The sequence below is a fragment of the Amia ocellicauda genome, chromosome 5 (assembly GCF_036373705.1).
Source record: "Amia ocellicauda isolate fAmiCal2 chromosome 5, fAmiCal2.hap1, whole genome shotgun sequence".
Classification (NCBI taxonomy): Eukaryota; Metazoa; Chordata; class Actinopteri; order Amiiformes; family Amiidae; genus Amia; species Amia ocellicauda.
Genome location: NC_089854.1, coordinates 46,434,923 through 46,451,997, shown reverse-complemented (window position 1 = coordinate 46,451,997; position 17,075 = coordinate 46,434,923). Strand labels below are relative to the sequence as shown.

At 40.2% G+C, this 17,075-nt stretch overlaps 1 protein-coding gene across 1 annotated transcript in view; it reads left to right on the top strand.

Annotated features, from left to right (window-relative positions):
• LOC136750424 (uncharacterized) overlaps window positions 1–17,075 on the top strand; it is a 63,556-nt gene that overhangs the window by 11,815 nt on the left and 34,666 nt on the right. The window contains exons 5-6 of the mRNA XM_066705491.1: window positions 6,799–7,014; window positions 9,578–9,678. Coding sequence (XP_066561588.1) covers window positions 6,799–7,014; window positions 9,578–9,678 — 317 coding nt within the window. The remainder of the gene's footprint in view (window positions 1–6,798; window positions 7,015–9,577; window positions 9,679–17,075) is intronic.

Here is a 17,075-nt window from a genome sequence, read left to right as displayed (position 1 = left end):
AAATAATAATTCAGTTACTTAGCTGACTTACATTTGACTTACATTTGTACCTCCCATTAATGCACCTCCCAGCACTCTGCGATACGGAACAGCACAATTATAGGACTTTTCAGCACGCTCTCTGCAACATCCAGGTCATGGAGGGGAAACCTGTACATTTTGCCATAGAAGAAGGACTGATCTACCAAGTCATAAAGAAATAAGGAAAGACTGGAGCAATTACTGGTCCCACAGCCATTTCAAGAAACAGTGTTACAGTTAGCACACACCAACCTTCTGGGCGCACACCTGGGGGAAGAAAAGACGAAAATGCATCCTACTAAGATTCTACATCAGGAAGTCTTGGAGCTAATCAATCACAATGCAGATTTATTCTCTAGCATCCCAGGACAAATGTCTCTCATTTCCCATTCGATCCACACTGTTCCAGGGTGGAAAGTAATAGTAAAGCCCAATCGTATCCTAGAAGCTCGCTGAGACATCATCAAGAAAGAAGTGCAGATGATGTTGAATCTGGGAATAATAGAGCAGTCTCAAAGTGCATGTAACAGCCCCATTGTGCTGGTACCAAAGCCTGATGGGTGACTTCGGTTCTGTAATGACTTTAGCAAGCTAAATGAGATCTCAGACTTAGACACCTATCCTATGTCCCGGATCAATTAACTGATTGACCGGTTGGGGAAGGCATGCTTCATTTGTACCTTAGACCTCACCAAAGGATACTGGAGGTCCCACTATCCCCCAGCACAAAAGACAAAACTTTTTCACTTCCACTATAACATGCTACCTTTCAGTCTACACGGGGCACCAGCCACCAGCTGCTTACCTAGATGATTACCTTGTCCACCACCCGGGATGCTGGGTTTATTCCCAACCCCTGAAACTGTAAGTTTGGGCCTACCTCAACTTCTCTGTCGGGCGAGAACTGGTCAAACTCCAGGACAGTAAGGTCTCTGCAATATGAAACTGGCCCCAGCTGGTGAATAAAAAACAAACAAAGTGCAAGCTTTTCTGGGGTTAGTCAGCTATTATTGCCATTTTATTAAAGATTTTGCCACTTTAACACAGCCTTTGAAAGACCTGACAACAGGTGGAATAGAACCCCGAAGTTGAGACTTTATTATTTTTTAATTATTTGTATTTCTTGTCCAGGGCGACTTACAAAATATAAGCACAATACAAAGTGCAAGAATACAGTTCATTACAAGGCATCAAACATTAAAAATTTAAATTTACATTATATAAAGCAATTCAAAGCATAATACATTTTACAAATTCCAATTTACCAAAGTAAATACAATAAGTGAGGTCATACATCCTGGAAAGTAAAAGCTAAGTGCTGTCAAGATGTTAGGTCACAGTCAAGGGCTACGGGAAAGTGAGCAAGGGGGAAATCAATAATACAAGTATTAGTAACGCAAGAAGCATGATAAAATGTTTGAAGTGCTATCTTACAGGAGAGTAAAAGGACTAATATTACAAGTACTGTCTGCAAAGATGTGTCTTGAGTAAGCACCGGAATGAGGTCAAGGGATGAGAAGGAGTGGGCTCTGGAGGAAGGAGAGTGGAGAGGAGGTAGAGTTAGTCTTCTGGATCCGGAAGACCACAGTGGTCTGGAGGGGATGTATGGGGAGATGAGGGACTGAAAGTAGCTTGGTGCAGTGTGGTCAAGACAGCGGTAGGTGAGGGTCAATGTCTTGAACTAATTACGTGCCGCTATCGGGAGCCAGTGGAGGGAAAGGAGCAGTGGAGTAGCCAGTGCAAATCGTGGCAGAGAGAATACCAGACGAGCCTCAGAGTTCTGGATGAGCTGGAGTGGGCGGGTAGTGGATGCAGGCAGGCCGGGCAGGAGGGAGTTGCAGTAGTCCAGGCGGGAGAGGACCAGTGACTGTACGAGTAGCTGAGTTGAGTAGTCGGTGAGGAAGGGACGGATCCGGCGTATGTTGCTCAGGAAGAATCTGCAGGTGCGCGTCAGCGTGGTGATGTGCTGGGAGTAGGAGAGCGCAGGATCGAGGGTGACTCCTAGATTTTTAGTGGAAGAAGAAGGAGAGAGTGTGGTGGATTCCAAGGGGATTGAGATGGGGAGGTCAGCAGAAGGTGAGGAAAAGTGGGGAAAAAAAGAGGAGATTTGGAGAGGTTGAGCTTGAGGTGGTGCGAGTGCATCCAGGTGGAGATAGCAGACAAACAGGATGTGAGAGGGGATGATAGGGTCATCGGAAGAGGGAAAAGACAGGAAGATCTGTGCATCAGCTGCGTAGAAGTGGTAGGAGAAACCATGGGATGCGATGAGGGGGCCCAGGGAGCGAGTGTAGAGAGAGAACAGGAGGGGGCCCAGGTCGGAGCCTTGGGGTACGCCTCTGAGAAGAGGTTGGGGGGTGGATGAGGAACCTCGCCATGTTACTTGTTAGGTCCAGTCGTTGAGGTAGGAGGAGAACCAGGTGAGAGCAGTTCCAGAGATTCCAAGGTCAGTGAGGCAGGAGAGGAGGATGGAGTAATCGACAGTGTCAAATGCTGCAGAGAGATCAAGGAGGATGAGGACTGAGGAGAGCCGTCTCAGTGGAGTGAGCTGTGCGGAAGCTAGATTGCAGAGGATAAAGAAGTGAGTGATGGGACAGAAAGGCAGAGAGCTGACAGTGGACCGCCCGCTCGAAAGTCTTTGAGAAGAAGGGGAATAGGGAGACAAGGCGGTAGTTCTGAGGAGAGGTGGGGTCAAGGGTTGGTTTCTTGAGGAGTGGGATGACAGCAGCTTGTTTAAAAGCAGAGGTGAAACAGCCAGATAGGAGGGAGGAGTTAAGGAGGGAAGAGATGAAGGGGAGTAGATCAGGAGCAGTCACTTGGAGGAGGCGAGAAGGGAGAGGGTCCAGGGTGCACGTTGCAGGTTTGTGACGTAGGAGGAGAGAGGAAACTTCAGAGTCCGATAGAGGTGAGAATGAGATAGAGGAAGCTTGGTTGGTGGGAGGTTTGGGTGTGATGGGAGAGGAGGGGGGACTGTTGAAGAGCTTGCGGTTGTCTGTGATCTTGGAGGAGAAGAAGGAGGCAAAATCATCAGCAGTTAGAGACGAGGGAGGAGGAGGGGGGGGCGAAAAGGGAGGAGAAGGTGGAGTAGAGTTTGCTAGGGTTGTAGACAGTGGATTCAAAGAGTGACTAGAAGTAAGACTTCTTGGCTGAGGTGAGTGAGGAGGAGAATGTAGACAGTAGAGAGCGGTAGAGTTCGAGGGCAGCTGGGAGTTTGGTCCTTTTCCACTTCTGTTCAGCGGCACGCAAAGGAGAGGAGGGATGGACAGGACAAGACGTGAGAGGACAGAGACAGTCAAGGGAGGAGGTGAGGGAGGAGAACAAAGAGGAGGTAGCACAGTTGACAGATAGATGGGAAAAACAATGGAAGGTAAGAGGGTGAGGGCAGTGGAAGCAAGGGTGGAGGGGGAGACGGAGCGGAGATTACAGTGGAAGGTGACAGAGGGAGTGGGTGGGGTGGGGAGGGAGGGGAAAGAAAGGGAGAAGGAGATGAAGTGGTGGTCTGAGATGTCCATGGGTGTCATGGAGAGTGTTGAAGGGGAGCAGCCTCTAGAGAAGATGAGGTCTAGCTGGTGGCCTGCACTGTGAGTAGGGGGAGACGGGGAGAGAGAGGAGTTAAATGAGTGAAGGAGAGGAAGAAATCCGGCAGAGTGGGAGGGGTTGGAGAGGTAGCCATTTAAAAGACTGTCACCAACCCGTCCACCAGGCACCAGACTTGAGTGCCCCCATGCTAAACCAGTGGTTCTCAACCCTGGTCCTGGAGGACCCCCTACCCTGGTGTTTTTTGTTCCAACCGAGCTCTCAATTACTTAATTGAACCTTAATTGAATTAATAATTTGCTGACATTTGCTTTTTAAATTGTGTGACTGATAAAAAAGTTGGTTCTTTAATAAAATAAGTTACTTATACAATTTTATACATAACCTTTACTGTTTAAAATAATTAAAAGGTTCTGATTCAGGAAATTGAGAGTAATTGAGAGATTACAAAAAACAACAGGGTAGGAGGTCCTCCAGGACCAGGGTTGAGAACCACTGGTTTAACTACTGGTTTAGACGGATGCCTCTGAAATCGGCCCCGTACAAGAAATAATGGAGAAGAGCACCCAGTTTTATACCTCAGTCGAAAGCTACTTACATGGGAAATCCGCTATTCTACAGTCGAATAAGAATGTCTAGCAATTAAATGGACACTGGTCTCACTGAAATATTACCTTTTTGGATGAAAATTCCTGAAAGCTGTGGGTGTATGATGGTGGGTATTTTAGGACTATGCAATCCCCCCATCTGTGCTTCTATATGCCACATGATGATGTAAACACAATGTCACGCACCTATCTGGTATCGAGCACTGGCATAAAAACTCTCTACAAACGACACCCAGGGTAAAGTACCTATAGGGGAAACATAGAGGGTGAATAGGCATATGAAAGAGAGAGAGATAATTGAGAATGAAAAGGAAAAGACTGACTGACTACCACGATAACGACCCATCTTTGGCTGACAATCCTCCTTGGAAACCAACCTCAGAACGAACCTCGACTCTAAAATCCTCCTAAACTACACCGTGTTACAGCAAACCAAAGTGACAACCCTGACAGGAAATTTATCACACCCACGCCATGTCACAATACCTACCTACATACATAAATATATACAATTATAAAGAGTCTTGGTTTCTCTTACATGCACTTTTCAGTGCTTTACTTCAGTCTGAAAATCAAACCTTTTCAAACACTCACTGTTCTGATCTGCTTCCTTTTCAAACTAATATCTATAAAGGCAGATTCATCAGTGTGCTGATAAAGGCATGTTTTTAATTTGATTATTACCAAAGTTAAGATAGAGTTGAAAATAATTCACACACTTCATCAACGACAATTTACTCCATATTGTTGCTGTTACTAAATTATGTTAATTAAACTATACTTATTTATCCATAATATATTTTCAGAGTTTGGTTAAATCTGCTTCAGTTCATTTGGAGGAGCTAACTTACCACAGGGATTCTATAAACCTTTGATTGCCAATGCATTGCTTTCTAGTTTTACACTGTCCCCAAGCTTAACTTGGTTAAACTGGAATCTGTACGGTCATCCAATAATTCTTCAATTAGTTCAGGTTCTGCCTCCTTTCAGCATTTCACCTTTGCTTAATTGTCTGTGACTATAATCATGCGTGTTTGTTTTTGCATGCTAAACTCAGACAGGGTTTTGGTAATCTCTGGTTTATTTGTATAAACAGTAACGCACACTATTTATGGAAGCTTAAAGTTTGGGCTCAAAAGTGTGGAATTACCTAATGAAAATGAAAGCCTCTCTAGGGATATTGGAGAGCTTTTCCATTTGCTAATCCCTGATAAGGTGTTCAACCTCATTGGCTGAATAGCAGAATAAGAGAAACAACCAAACCCTGGTGTACCTTTTTTTCCTAAGGAGAGTGAGCTTTCAATGAGTGACTGACAACAAGATTAATCTTTGTGTCCTTTTTATTTTCACAATAATCTGACCTATGTTTCTGTATATTAATAATTTTCTTTTGTAGGCTAATACCAATGCAATGTAATGCATTATATATAGGGTATAGGGTATTTTTGAGTATATATACTTTCAAAATATTTTTCTATTAGTCCTTAATTGGAGCAAGACTGACAACAGGCAGTGGAGAGAACCAGACCTGACTTAAATGTTGAAATATTACTTTCTCTTTCATTTGTAGGATTGTTGTGTCAAAAAGAAACGCACCCAAACACATTCCACAATTGTGTGAAAAGGCTTTCTTCCTGTTCTAACACCTCCTTCTGGGTGGTATCTAATCTGGCTTTTAATGAATCTAATTGTTTATCTCACAGAGCCTCACCTGATACTGTTTCTCTTCACATATATATATATATATATATATATATATATATATATATATATATATATATGTTCTCTTCTGAGGTGTTTTTGTATTTCATGTTTTGGTTTGCTTCATGAAATATCAGTACAAACCACAGATTTTCACATTCAACTCCTCTTCAAAAAATAAAAATGTGTGAAACTCAGTGTAGCATGGACTCAGAAAACCCCCTTCATGAAAACCTCAATAGAGTGAAACAAAACAGCAACAAAAAAAACATTGCTTTGCAGTCATGGGTTAATATTTGCATGGGCAAAGTGCCAGTAGAACTCTGTTACAAATCAATCGTATTGTAATTGCTATTTAATAAACAGTCAGTGAGTAGTAACATACTCATGTTACATACATAAGTAACAGCTGTCATCACCACCAATTACATCCATCCATCAATAGAAAGTAGAAATTATTTTTGCCATAATGTACTGGCCATGAAGCGTGGTTTTATGGTATGACTGCTTTTAATAATTAGGTTTCAGTATTTTTTGTCGATTACCTAACAATATACAATAAATAAAAATGTTAAGTTTCTGTATTTTCACATCATAAATTTAAAGCATTGGTAATCTGCAGTATGTTAAAATGGCATTATTAATTAAATTAGCTGGTCAAATAATGTTAATTCAATGTGTAGTTTCAAGTGGTAGAAAGCTTTTGAAATATATGTATATTTTTAACTTTCTTGTCAGTTTGCTTATGTAGTCAAATAAGATAGGATTTAAACATTTTTCTATCATTCACAATTTCTTGGTAGACAGCAACATTTTGCACTGGCAACACAGTAGATGAAAACAAACAGTGAAAAAGGAGACATTGTTTCAATATATTTGATAGATTATCCAAAGTCGTCCTCGAGACCTTCAATGTATCGAATTTCATTTGCAGAGCTATCAAGGCGGACTGCTTCCCTGTCTCTGGGCTGTATGAGTGAAGCAGGGTCTCTGTCTCACGTGCGACTTTTGCTGTTGGACCACAACTGCGAGGATCCTCTTCTGGACCCCAGCCCCCTGCAAATGTATGACTCAGACCGGGACAGCTGGAGAGAAACAACTGATTGCAGAAATGGAGTCATTGGAGCCCATGAGCGTATTACATCTACAGGTGATATCTACAGCACACTTTAACAGAAGTGATTGTCATTGAAGATATTTACATATTAGCAACCTTTTAAAATGTGTGTAAAATGCTGCATTTAGACACAGCCTTCAATATATATTTGTTGTCCTTGCATGCACAGCAGGCAGTTTTTTCAGGGTTGGATTATCTCACGAGGAAGCTGTGCTAAAACAACATGTCTGAGGAGTAACTACATATTGAGAAGCAGCTGCTAGAAATACCAAGGCTTAAGGTGGCCAGAAAACAATGGCATAACAGTGTGGAGTATACATAATACACTGTACTGTGGCATTTGGCAAGCTGTTCTCCCTCAGAATCTGCCCCTGCACAGGTCTGAACAAGTTCACAACAGTAAAACAATTAAACATAAGTTCATTTTTGCCCATGAGCAAAGTATATATTTAACATCTATCAAGATCAACAACACAGATTTATCATTAACACCAAAAGCTGAGTTAATATGTTGCTAAGTGATATTTGTTTTGTAACCAAAAACGCGTAGTTTTATTTTGATCATGTGTACATAGAAATCTTTGAGGTTTAAAAAACATGTTTCTTATTTTTTTTTACCTAAATGGTTTAATTTTATTTAAAAAAACAAAAAACAAAACTTACAAATGAGTTAAACTATCAGTTATACAAACTAGCTACATTTTTCAGTTCAAGACAATTATTTATAATTATTTTTGAACTATAAGAAACTAGTTTCACTATTGGTCCTGTCACAATCACATTAGTAAAAGTTGGTTTATTGATTGATAGCCTATTTTAAAAAGTATATCTGTGTATATAATATAATAATATAATAACATTAAAATTAGAATAAAGTTCAAGAAAACTACGTCTTAATGGTGTATCATTGTATTTAATGAAACTCCAACAGTGATGCCACTATCCTGGGAGTTTTTATGTTTAGTCCACTTAGATACATCTGCATACAAGAGAGTTTTGATTAGTATTGTAGAGAAAATTAGCAATTGCTGATAAGATTCACAAAGATGTTAGCTTTTAAAATTCACAATAAAGTAATAAAACAATTTAAGAACTGAATTGGGCTACAGATTTGTTCCCATTTTTCCGTTACCTCCACCTTTCAAGAGCACATTTCCAAATCCAATCTGAGGTCTACAAATTAATTTGTCTTTGTCCATTGTTCCTGAAGAGCAGGTATTAGCAGTGAACTGTGAGTCCTGTAAATGTCACTCAGTGGTATTTCGTAACCCATTTCCTGGTGGCAGTGGGAATATTTTATTTACAGCAGTGGTTAATTGAGACCTCAAATTTTCTAAAAAAAAAATATTATTTTATATTGTACAATTCCATTATTACCCCTTAATGTTAACCTCTGGTATTAACAAATGAACTGAGCTAGCTTTTGGAGCTGTTAACTCAGTAACCCACTGAGATCTTATCAAAGCAATAACAGAAATAAAAATAACAATGGGAATAGAACAGAATAATAACATTATTACATAATATTATACTACCACACACACTAGATTAAGTCTGTCACTTTGCTTGTGTAACAGCCTAGTACAGATTGTCCTTCTCATCTCCCCATCTGCATAACATCCTGCCATTTTGCTCAGTGCAGCACGGTAAGAGTGACGCCACCCTATCACATCAGCACTCTTGGCATGTAGAGAAAATGATGCCAAAAGTTCCTCAATCCAGGAGTTCATGCAAACCCTTTCATTCAAACTGTTCTGTCAGAATGTGTTACATATACTGATATAGTTTTTTTTTTACAACAAAATAATTAACTGACACAAAGAGATTACATTAAATGGCATTGTGAACAAATATGGGTAAAGAAAACAACAACACAAAAAACACACACACAAAACAAAACAATCAAAGCTTTTTAATTAATAAGTTATGGTCTGAAAGGATATAGAAAATAACTGCTGCCCTGCTCAGCCCTAACCCTGGGCAAGAGCTCAGGGCAGGTTGAGCAAATTTATTATCATATTACTCAAAATGACCAAGCAAATCAGCCAAAAAGCTTGGGCTTTTGCATCTCACTGGCTTCAGATTTCATTTGAATAAAATAAAATGAAAACAATGTCAGTTTTTGTTCTTTGTGTTGTGTTTCTTCATTCATTTAACTTGTAGGTGCAGCTAATACAGGATACCTGTGTGTCTATTTCTTGATAATAAGTATGACTCCTCTACCATTTAGATTCCTGCTAATAAAAAATAAACTATTGCATTGACACTGGCAGCTTTTTTAACAGAACAGCTACAGTAGTCAGGCAATTCTGAATACAATCTTGCATATCAAAAGGCATCTGTAATTAAACCTTGCCTACTGACTGACTAGCTAGCAAGTATGCTGTAGGGGGTGTGCCAGTGCAGTGTGAGACTCTTTGGCTAAGATGTGTATAGTAACTTTAGACAACAAATCCTGTTTACCCTCCGCGACTCCCCTTTCTAATCAGTCAACATTGCGGACCGTTTGATATATTAGCTGCATGCTGATTTCTCACTCTTGTTTTTTTCGCTGGTCTCCTCACACAAAGTGGCAATTTATCATCTCTCCTGGCAGGCTTCCCGTATCGCCATGCACCTGCCTTCTTTAAAGAAAACAGACTGCCAGATACTTGTACAAATAAAGGCATAGATGATCGGCAGAGTATTTACACAATGGTGAGTCCCCGTTCACAAAAGAATGTTTTTCTTGCACTGCATATGGTTCGTGTATATCACTGTATAATAGACTTTAATAGACTGCATTTATGCCCTGATCTTATGAGCTTTCTGTTAACTTTCACGTCAATACAGCAATATAACTACGGCTGTTGATGATTGGGTAAAGAGCTTATATAAGTGCCTGTTTCCACTGGCCTGTCCTAGGGAGAGCTATTACAGTAAGACTCTGTGTCAGCTCAGAGACCTTTAACTTTAAGGTGCTTTGACTTGTTTTGGGTTGTTGCTGATTGGATTTGAATTAATCTCTATAATGTTTATTGAACAGAAATCTGGTGAGTAAACAGCAATACACTACAGTGTTTATCCAGCTGTTGTGAAACCCAACCCATTCAGTAAAAAAAAAGAAAAGAAAGAAAAACATGAATCCCACCCTGTATTATGATTGTGTTTCCATAGAGATATTTCATATTAAATAAGTAGTAGGTGGGCTGGGAGCCATTCCTTTCATTGCCAAGTTTGCAGTAATATGGTTTGAGTCCGATTCAGGCCCTGACTGCATCATCACTGTGGAAAGGGATAAGAGAGATTTTTCCATTTAAAAAGCTCTAGTCTCCCAAGCAGCCCAAATCAACAAAGCAATGTGTCTTAACAAAACCAAGTGCCTTAAATATGTATATGACTGGAAATATTCTCTGTCTTTTCGCAATGTAAAAAAAATAAAATGAATATTTTATTAATTTCAAAATGTTATCTCATATAATACCATATTTTAATATTTTAAATCACCTCTTAATAAATATATATGCCATTTAATGTGTGTATTGTATGTATGTATGTATGTATGTATGTATGTATGTATTTAAATTTGTAGTTTGGTTTTCTCACTAATTGGATCATTAGTTTGTTTTGTTTGATTCTTTTGATGTATCTTTACCTCAGATTTTTATTTCCCAGAAAAAAGAACACAAAAATCAGATTGTACATGCAGGCTGTTGCTGAGGCGGTATGCTCAGGAGACAAATTAGCCCAATTTGTGAAGCACTGTGCACTGAAGCTTATATAACCTGGATATATTTCCCCACCTTTTTTCTCAATTTCTGCACTGGGGGAGTGACCTCAGAATAATGAATGGTCAGAACAATTTGCTGAAATGGCAAATTTCAAGCTAAGCAGAAACCGGAGAGACTCATGAAGATTCAAAACTGTTAAGAAACATGATTAAGGGCACAGTAAGACAATTAGAAACTGAGAGATGCCCTATGTACTGTGAAAAATGCCCCTGGTGGTAAAGAAACACCATGTCTTCTCTTAGAACACTTTACGCATTGGCTTGGAAATGTTGCTGCATTACCCAAATTGTCTGTGATTTGCCAGGCAAGATCCAAATACCTTACAAGTTGCACACATTAAAAATACACGGCATACTTATGCACAGAGTGGCAGACAAATGCATAAGTAGCCTTAATTTGCAACAAAGTTGTTCACTTGTTCTTTGTAGTTAAATAAATATGGTTTATTTATCCTGCATTGTGCAACCCGACACACTGAGACATAGACATTCATCTTAACAGCTCCTTCATCTGTGTCTTCTTTTTCTTGATCTTTTATTCTTTACAAAAGCAATATTCACTAGTCTATTTGGATCCCTCATGCCATATTTATATGTCATATATGACATTTGTGACATAAGCAGAAAAGAAATTGGAAGCTCAGGTAGCAGAGCTGTCTTACTCAAACCCCATCTGCAACTGGCTCCTATTCAGACCTGTTGGCTAATATTGACTTGAGCACCTCAGTGGCTGAAGCAGTAGTTTCATCTCCCCGTGCATCTCCATTCTTTGACATGTTCACTGTTTGTGACAGACAAAAGAGTGCCCTCATGGGAGAAAAAGGGGGACAGGTTTTTGTTTTAAGATATTGTGGCAAGATTTAGCTGGACACAGACCAAAAGTGAAAGGGGGGGTAGTTTCTGTCAGTTTATACAGACAGCTTTGAAAGAACATGTGGTGATAGGGCAGCTGATAAAGGTGTGTGTGTGTGTGTGAGGGGGGTGGGGGGGGGTCATTTCCTTATTCCACTTATAACTAGCCCAAAGAAGGATTTGTGACACTACTCTCTACATTAAGCTCTTGTGAGGACATCTCCTGGCTTTCTCCTGGGACAGTTCTTTATATAGTAATTGGCTTAGAAAATGCATGAGTCAACAGAATTTATATCAATGGCAGGCTTTAGATTATTTCCTTTGGATTTATATAGCAAAAGTCATATTTTGAAAAGTATAATTCTTACCCAAATACAGTACTTGCTCTAGTATATTCCTTGTCTCATAATTGTTCTCTAAGGCAATGGTTGCCCAACCTTTTCAAACTGAAGTCACACCTACTGAACAGAGAATTTTGCATAGCACACGTTATTATAAACGTTCGTCAAAACTGACTTTCGGTGAGAAACTTGAGCTTGTACTGATGTACAGAATTGTGTAATTCTGTTGGTGAATTGTGAAGTAAAATACGAAATTTGAAAATGTTTAACTTACAGATGCCGATGAAGGTAGGAATGGTCTTATATTTAAATTTATTTTGAGTAATGTAGTGCAATTTTGCATTTAAATTCAGTTGTGTTAAAAATCGTGTTACATTTTGATCCAGGCTAGGGTTTAGTTTAGTATCCAGTAACCTTAGGCTTTCATAATGATTAGGAGCTGCTTTTCTAATGACTACTGATTTTGGTGTTGGCTGGTAGGGAATGTATTAAAACACAACAGACTTACTTATACACTTATATTATTTTGCAACACGAATCTCTTTGATTAATTCTGTTTGTTTATCTTATTAATTTATTAGAAAATCCTTCATGCCTGACATAGCACACTGGTTGGGCAACACTGCTCTTAAGATTTTATATGATTAGTCACATTATCAGCATTTTCTGAAATATAATATTTTTTACATATTTTACATACACATTTTAAAGCCTATAATGTGCAGCTTCTCCGTCACATTAGGCTCCTCCCCCTTGTTTTAGTTTCTGAGTGTTCATTTTGTTACAGTCATATTATAAATGGGGCTTTCTGCTTCACTCAGTCAATGTTAGTAGCATGTTCACCTCCTTTCAAAAGAAAACCTACTGATTCAGACAGAATTGGTCCTAGAGTTGTAAAGCCAAGATACATTCAATGGGGACTTAATCCCATATCCTACAGAGGCCTGTGTATTTAATTCATTCATATGATTAAGTCATGGTAAATAGTTTCAAATAAGAACAATATTATTAGCATGTTAACAATGGCATTTCCTGGAGAAGAGATTTTTGTGTTTAGTGGCAAATGCTAAATAATGCAATTACATGTAAATACAGTAGCTTTTAAGGCATTAGGCAGCTTAAATTGCAGAATCACAAGTGAACACAAGGACGTATGAAATGTAACAAATGAGAGGAGTCCAGTCAGTCCACATTGCTAATATAAATATTACCACCCCTCAAGGAAAATAAAAAACATAGTGATTCAAGGGATTGGACATTAAATCATAGTCATGTTTAAACATTAGAAAAAGAAAAATAACTGACTTTGCAATTTACGTATTATAAATTGGGCCTTCTGTGAAGATTTAGGTTCGCCCACTGGTGCAGGTATAACAATTTGATTAGCCTGATTGTGGTCACACCTCTATAGAACCAGACCAGTCTGAACCCTACCAACCCTGGTCCTAGCGGAGCCCTGTGTCTGCTAGTCTTCGTTCAGATTGAATATGAGACACTGATGTAGGTTAGAATGGCAGGTTAGAATATAGTTATTATTATTATTAATATTATTATTATTTTTATTTCTTGGCAGACGCCCTTATCCAGGGCAACTTACAACATAAGTGCAAACAAAGTGCAAAAATACAGAGAAGTACAAGGCATCAATCATTACAAATTCAACTTAGCTAAAACATAGCAATTCAAAATAATACATTTTACAAATTCCAATTTACAATTTACACAAGTACAGTAAGTGACTTCCTACATCCTGGATGGTGAAAGCTAAGAGCTGTCAAGATGTAGGGTTACAGACGAGGGCTACGGGAAAGGGAGCAAGGAGGAAAACAATCAAGAACGCGAGGAGCATAATAAAGCTGAAGTGCTATCTAGCAGGGATAGAGGACTAATATTACAAGTGCTGTCAGAAGAGATGCGTCTTTAGTAAGCACCGGAATGAGGTCAAGGACTCTGCTTTTTTGACTTCGTAGGGCAGGTCGTTCCACCACTTAGGGGCCAGGGATGAGAAGGAGCGGGCTCTGGAGGAAGGAGAGTGGAGAGGAGGCAGAGTTAGCCTTCTGGCACTGGAGGAGCGCAGTGGTCTGGAGGGGATGTATGGAGAGACTGAAGGTAGCTTGGTGCAGTGTGGTCAAGACAGCGGTAGGTGAGGGTCAAAGTCTTGAACTGATTGCGTGCCGCTATCGGGAGCCAGTGGAGGGAACGTAGCAGTGGAGTAGCCTGTGCGAATCGAGAGAATACCAGACGAGCCGCAGAGTTCTGGATGAGCTGGAGTGGGCGGGTAGTGGATGACGGCAGGCCAGGCAGGAGGGAGTTGCAGTAGTCCAGGCGGAAGAGGACCAGTGACTGGACGAGTAGCTGAGTTGAGTAGTCGGTGAGGAAGGGACGGATCCGGCGTATGTTGCTCAGGAAGAATCTGCAGGTGCGCATCAGCGTGGTGATGTGCTAGGAGTAGGAGAGCGCAGGATCGAGGGTGACTCCTAGATTTTTAGTGGAAGAAGAAGGAGAGAGTGTGGTGGATTCCAAGGGGATCGAGATGGGGAGGTCAGCAGAAGGTGAGGAAGAGTGGGGGAAAAAGAGGAGATCTGATTTGGAGAGGTTGAGCTTGAGGTAGTGCAAGTGCATCCAGGTGGAAATGGCAGACAAGCAGGAAGAGATGCGAGAGGGGATGAGAGGGTCAGAAGAGGGAAAAGACAGGAAGATCTGGGCATCATCAGCGTAGAAGTGGTAGGAGAAACCATGGGAAGCGATGAGGGGACCCAGGGAGCGAGTGTAGAGAGAGAACAGGAGCGGGCCCAGGACGGAGCCTTGGGGAACGCCTGTGAGGAGAAGTTGGGGGGTGGATGAGGAGCCTCGCCATGTCACTTGGTAGGACCGGTCACTGAGGTAGGAGGAGAACCAGGTGAGAGCAGTCCCAGAGTTACATTTAGGTTACTTGTGGTGAGTATAAAAGAAAAATAAAATAAAAAAGTTGCCTGTAGGGATCTTTAGTTGCATTTTGGACAAGAATTATCTATAGGGATCAAAGTAGGGTCATATTTCTCTTTTAGCTAGTGTTTGTGGTTTCTATTTTCCAGTAAAACTAGACTCCTGTAAGGTTTAGGATTAGGTTTCTGCTGAGTTTGGATATTAATAGTTTGTGGATTGGGCATGGTTTCAAATGTTCAAGTTGGCAATGATTTGGGAAGGGGTAGGTATGTCATTGGTGTAACAGAATGGTGTGTAGTGTCAAGTCTTACCGTTTGGCACAGCAATGCAATCACAGATTCTGAACGACTATTTAATTCCTATCCCTGTATTCAATTCCAGCTTGAATGTTACTTATTTAAGAAAATCAATCATTCGCTAAAATTAGAACATGTGCATGTGCAAATAGTTGGTGTTATGGTAAGTTTAATTGATTTAGGAACAGTTGAAGGCTGCTGGGATGCTACAGTTACAGGTAGGTTGTTTCTTAGTCATATCTGAACTAATGTAACTAACATTTAGGGTTAAAATTAGTTAAATTGTGGCTAGGGTTAATGGTATCTTTTTCTCTGTAGACTTAGACTTCCATTAGTGTTAGGGGTATGTTTCTACTTATTGAACTATGGCACATGTCATTTTGTATTGGGCACGACTTCAAAGTTGGGTGTTGGCTAAGGCTGGGGTCCTGACTAAAATGAGTGCTAATAACAGGGTAGGTATCTTTCTGGTGCAATACAATGTTGTATAGTGTAAAGATTTTCATTTTGGCACTACAAAGTATCAGAGTAGAGTATCAAATTTCAGAATAAATATTTTTATGATGGTTATCCTTTAAAAAGCTGCCACAGTATTTTCCCCCGAAACAGAGATTAAAGCAAATAAATGAAAAAATGCGACAGAAGTCTCTATGAAAGACTTGGATTGTTAGAGGTTCCAAGCGGATTTTGTTATGAGAGAACCTCCTGGGCCACACCCTCCCAGAGGTGGCCACGCTATGTTGTAAAGCTGTAGTAATTGTATAGTAGTGTACCATTGGCTCTTTCATATTTTTCTTAAATTTTCCATTTGAAGTTCGAACATTTTCTTCTCTACAGGAATTTGTGTTATTTGCAAAGGAAAAAATTTGACAAGAAGTCATATCCATTAGTTATATCCCATGCAGTTATTGTTAGTATTGATTTGCACCCACTTAATTTCAAAGTGTTTATTGTTTGGGAGTGTGGGGATCTCCATCAAGATTCAGGTGATCTGGCCACAAAAGAGTGGGAGAATCACTGATCAGAGACGTAGATATTTTAACTGGTGGTGCTGCCCTTGATCATACCAGCCCTTTTTCACACCCGCATCATTTATTTCTGAATTACTCCTAAATGTTGCTTTTTTCACTCTTAAATGTCACTCCTGTGTATTTAGGAGATGCTTGAACTTAAGTCCTGCCAAGTATAAAAGCACAAGAGCCCTTAGGCAGATTTATATCCTTAGGAATGAAAGCCAAATATTGGCCTGTCAACCATCTTACACTGCAGTAGAGCCTAGCTGGAACAAAACCTCACAGAAAATCAAATAATAATAAGACAGAAAAGTGCTAGTGAGGCTACAGCAGGTGTGAGGTCAATTTTTCATGGCCTATTTGGAGAGAAAGCTTGCGGTTTATTTTAAATGGGGGGAAAGTCAGACTCCCGTGCGGAGCTCCCATCAGGTTGCCTCCATTTTTCTTTAGGCCTCTTGTTCGCCGACTTTTTTTTCTTCTCCCTGCTGAATGCATCAGACAGTATCAGCTGTCAATGAGGCCCTGTGTCTGAAAACGCACGGCCACCAAACAGCTAGCACATCACGGGAGATGGACGTTTTCTGTTTTGGACAGTGCAGGTGCAGTAATAGATAGATGGGGTCTGTCCTGTTCTGTATTCCAGGGAGGGAGACCAAAACCATTTGTAATCACAAGAGCTGGGCAGAGGGTGCGTCACAGAGAGAGGCGACTTTTCTATACAGAGAGGACTTTAGAGCTTCATAAAGGCATTTCACTCAAGCCATTTACCCTAACTGTGTATTTAAATACACAGCAGCATTAAAAATAAGTTTTCTTTCTCCAGTCAGTGACCTAGAAGAAATTGAATTATGGTACAGTAGATGCTTTTCCCCACTTCTCTAAAGATGTCCACCCTAGA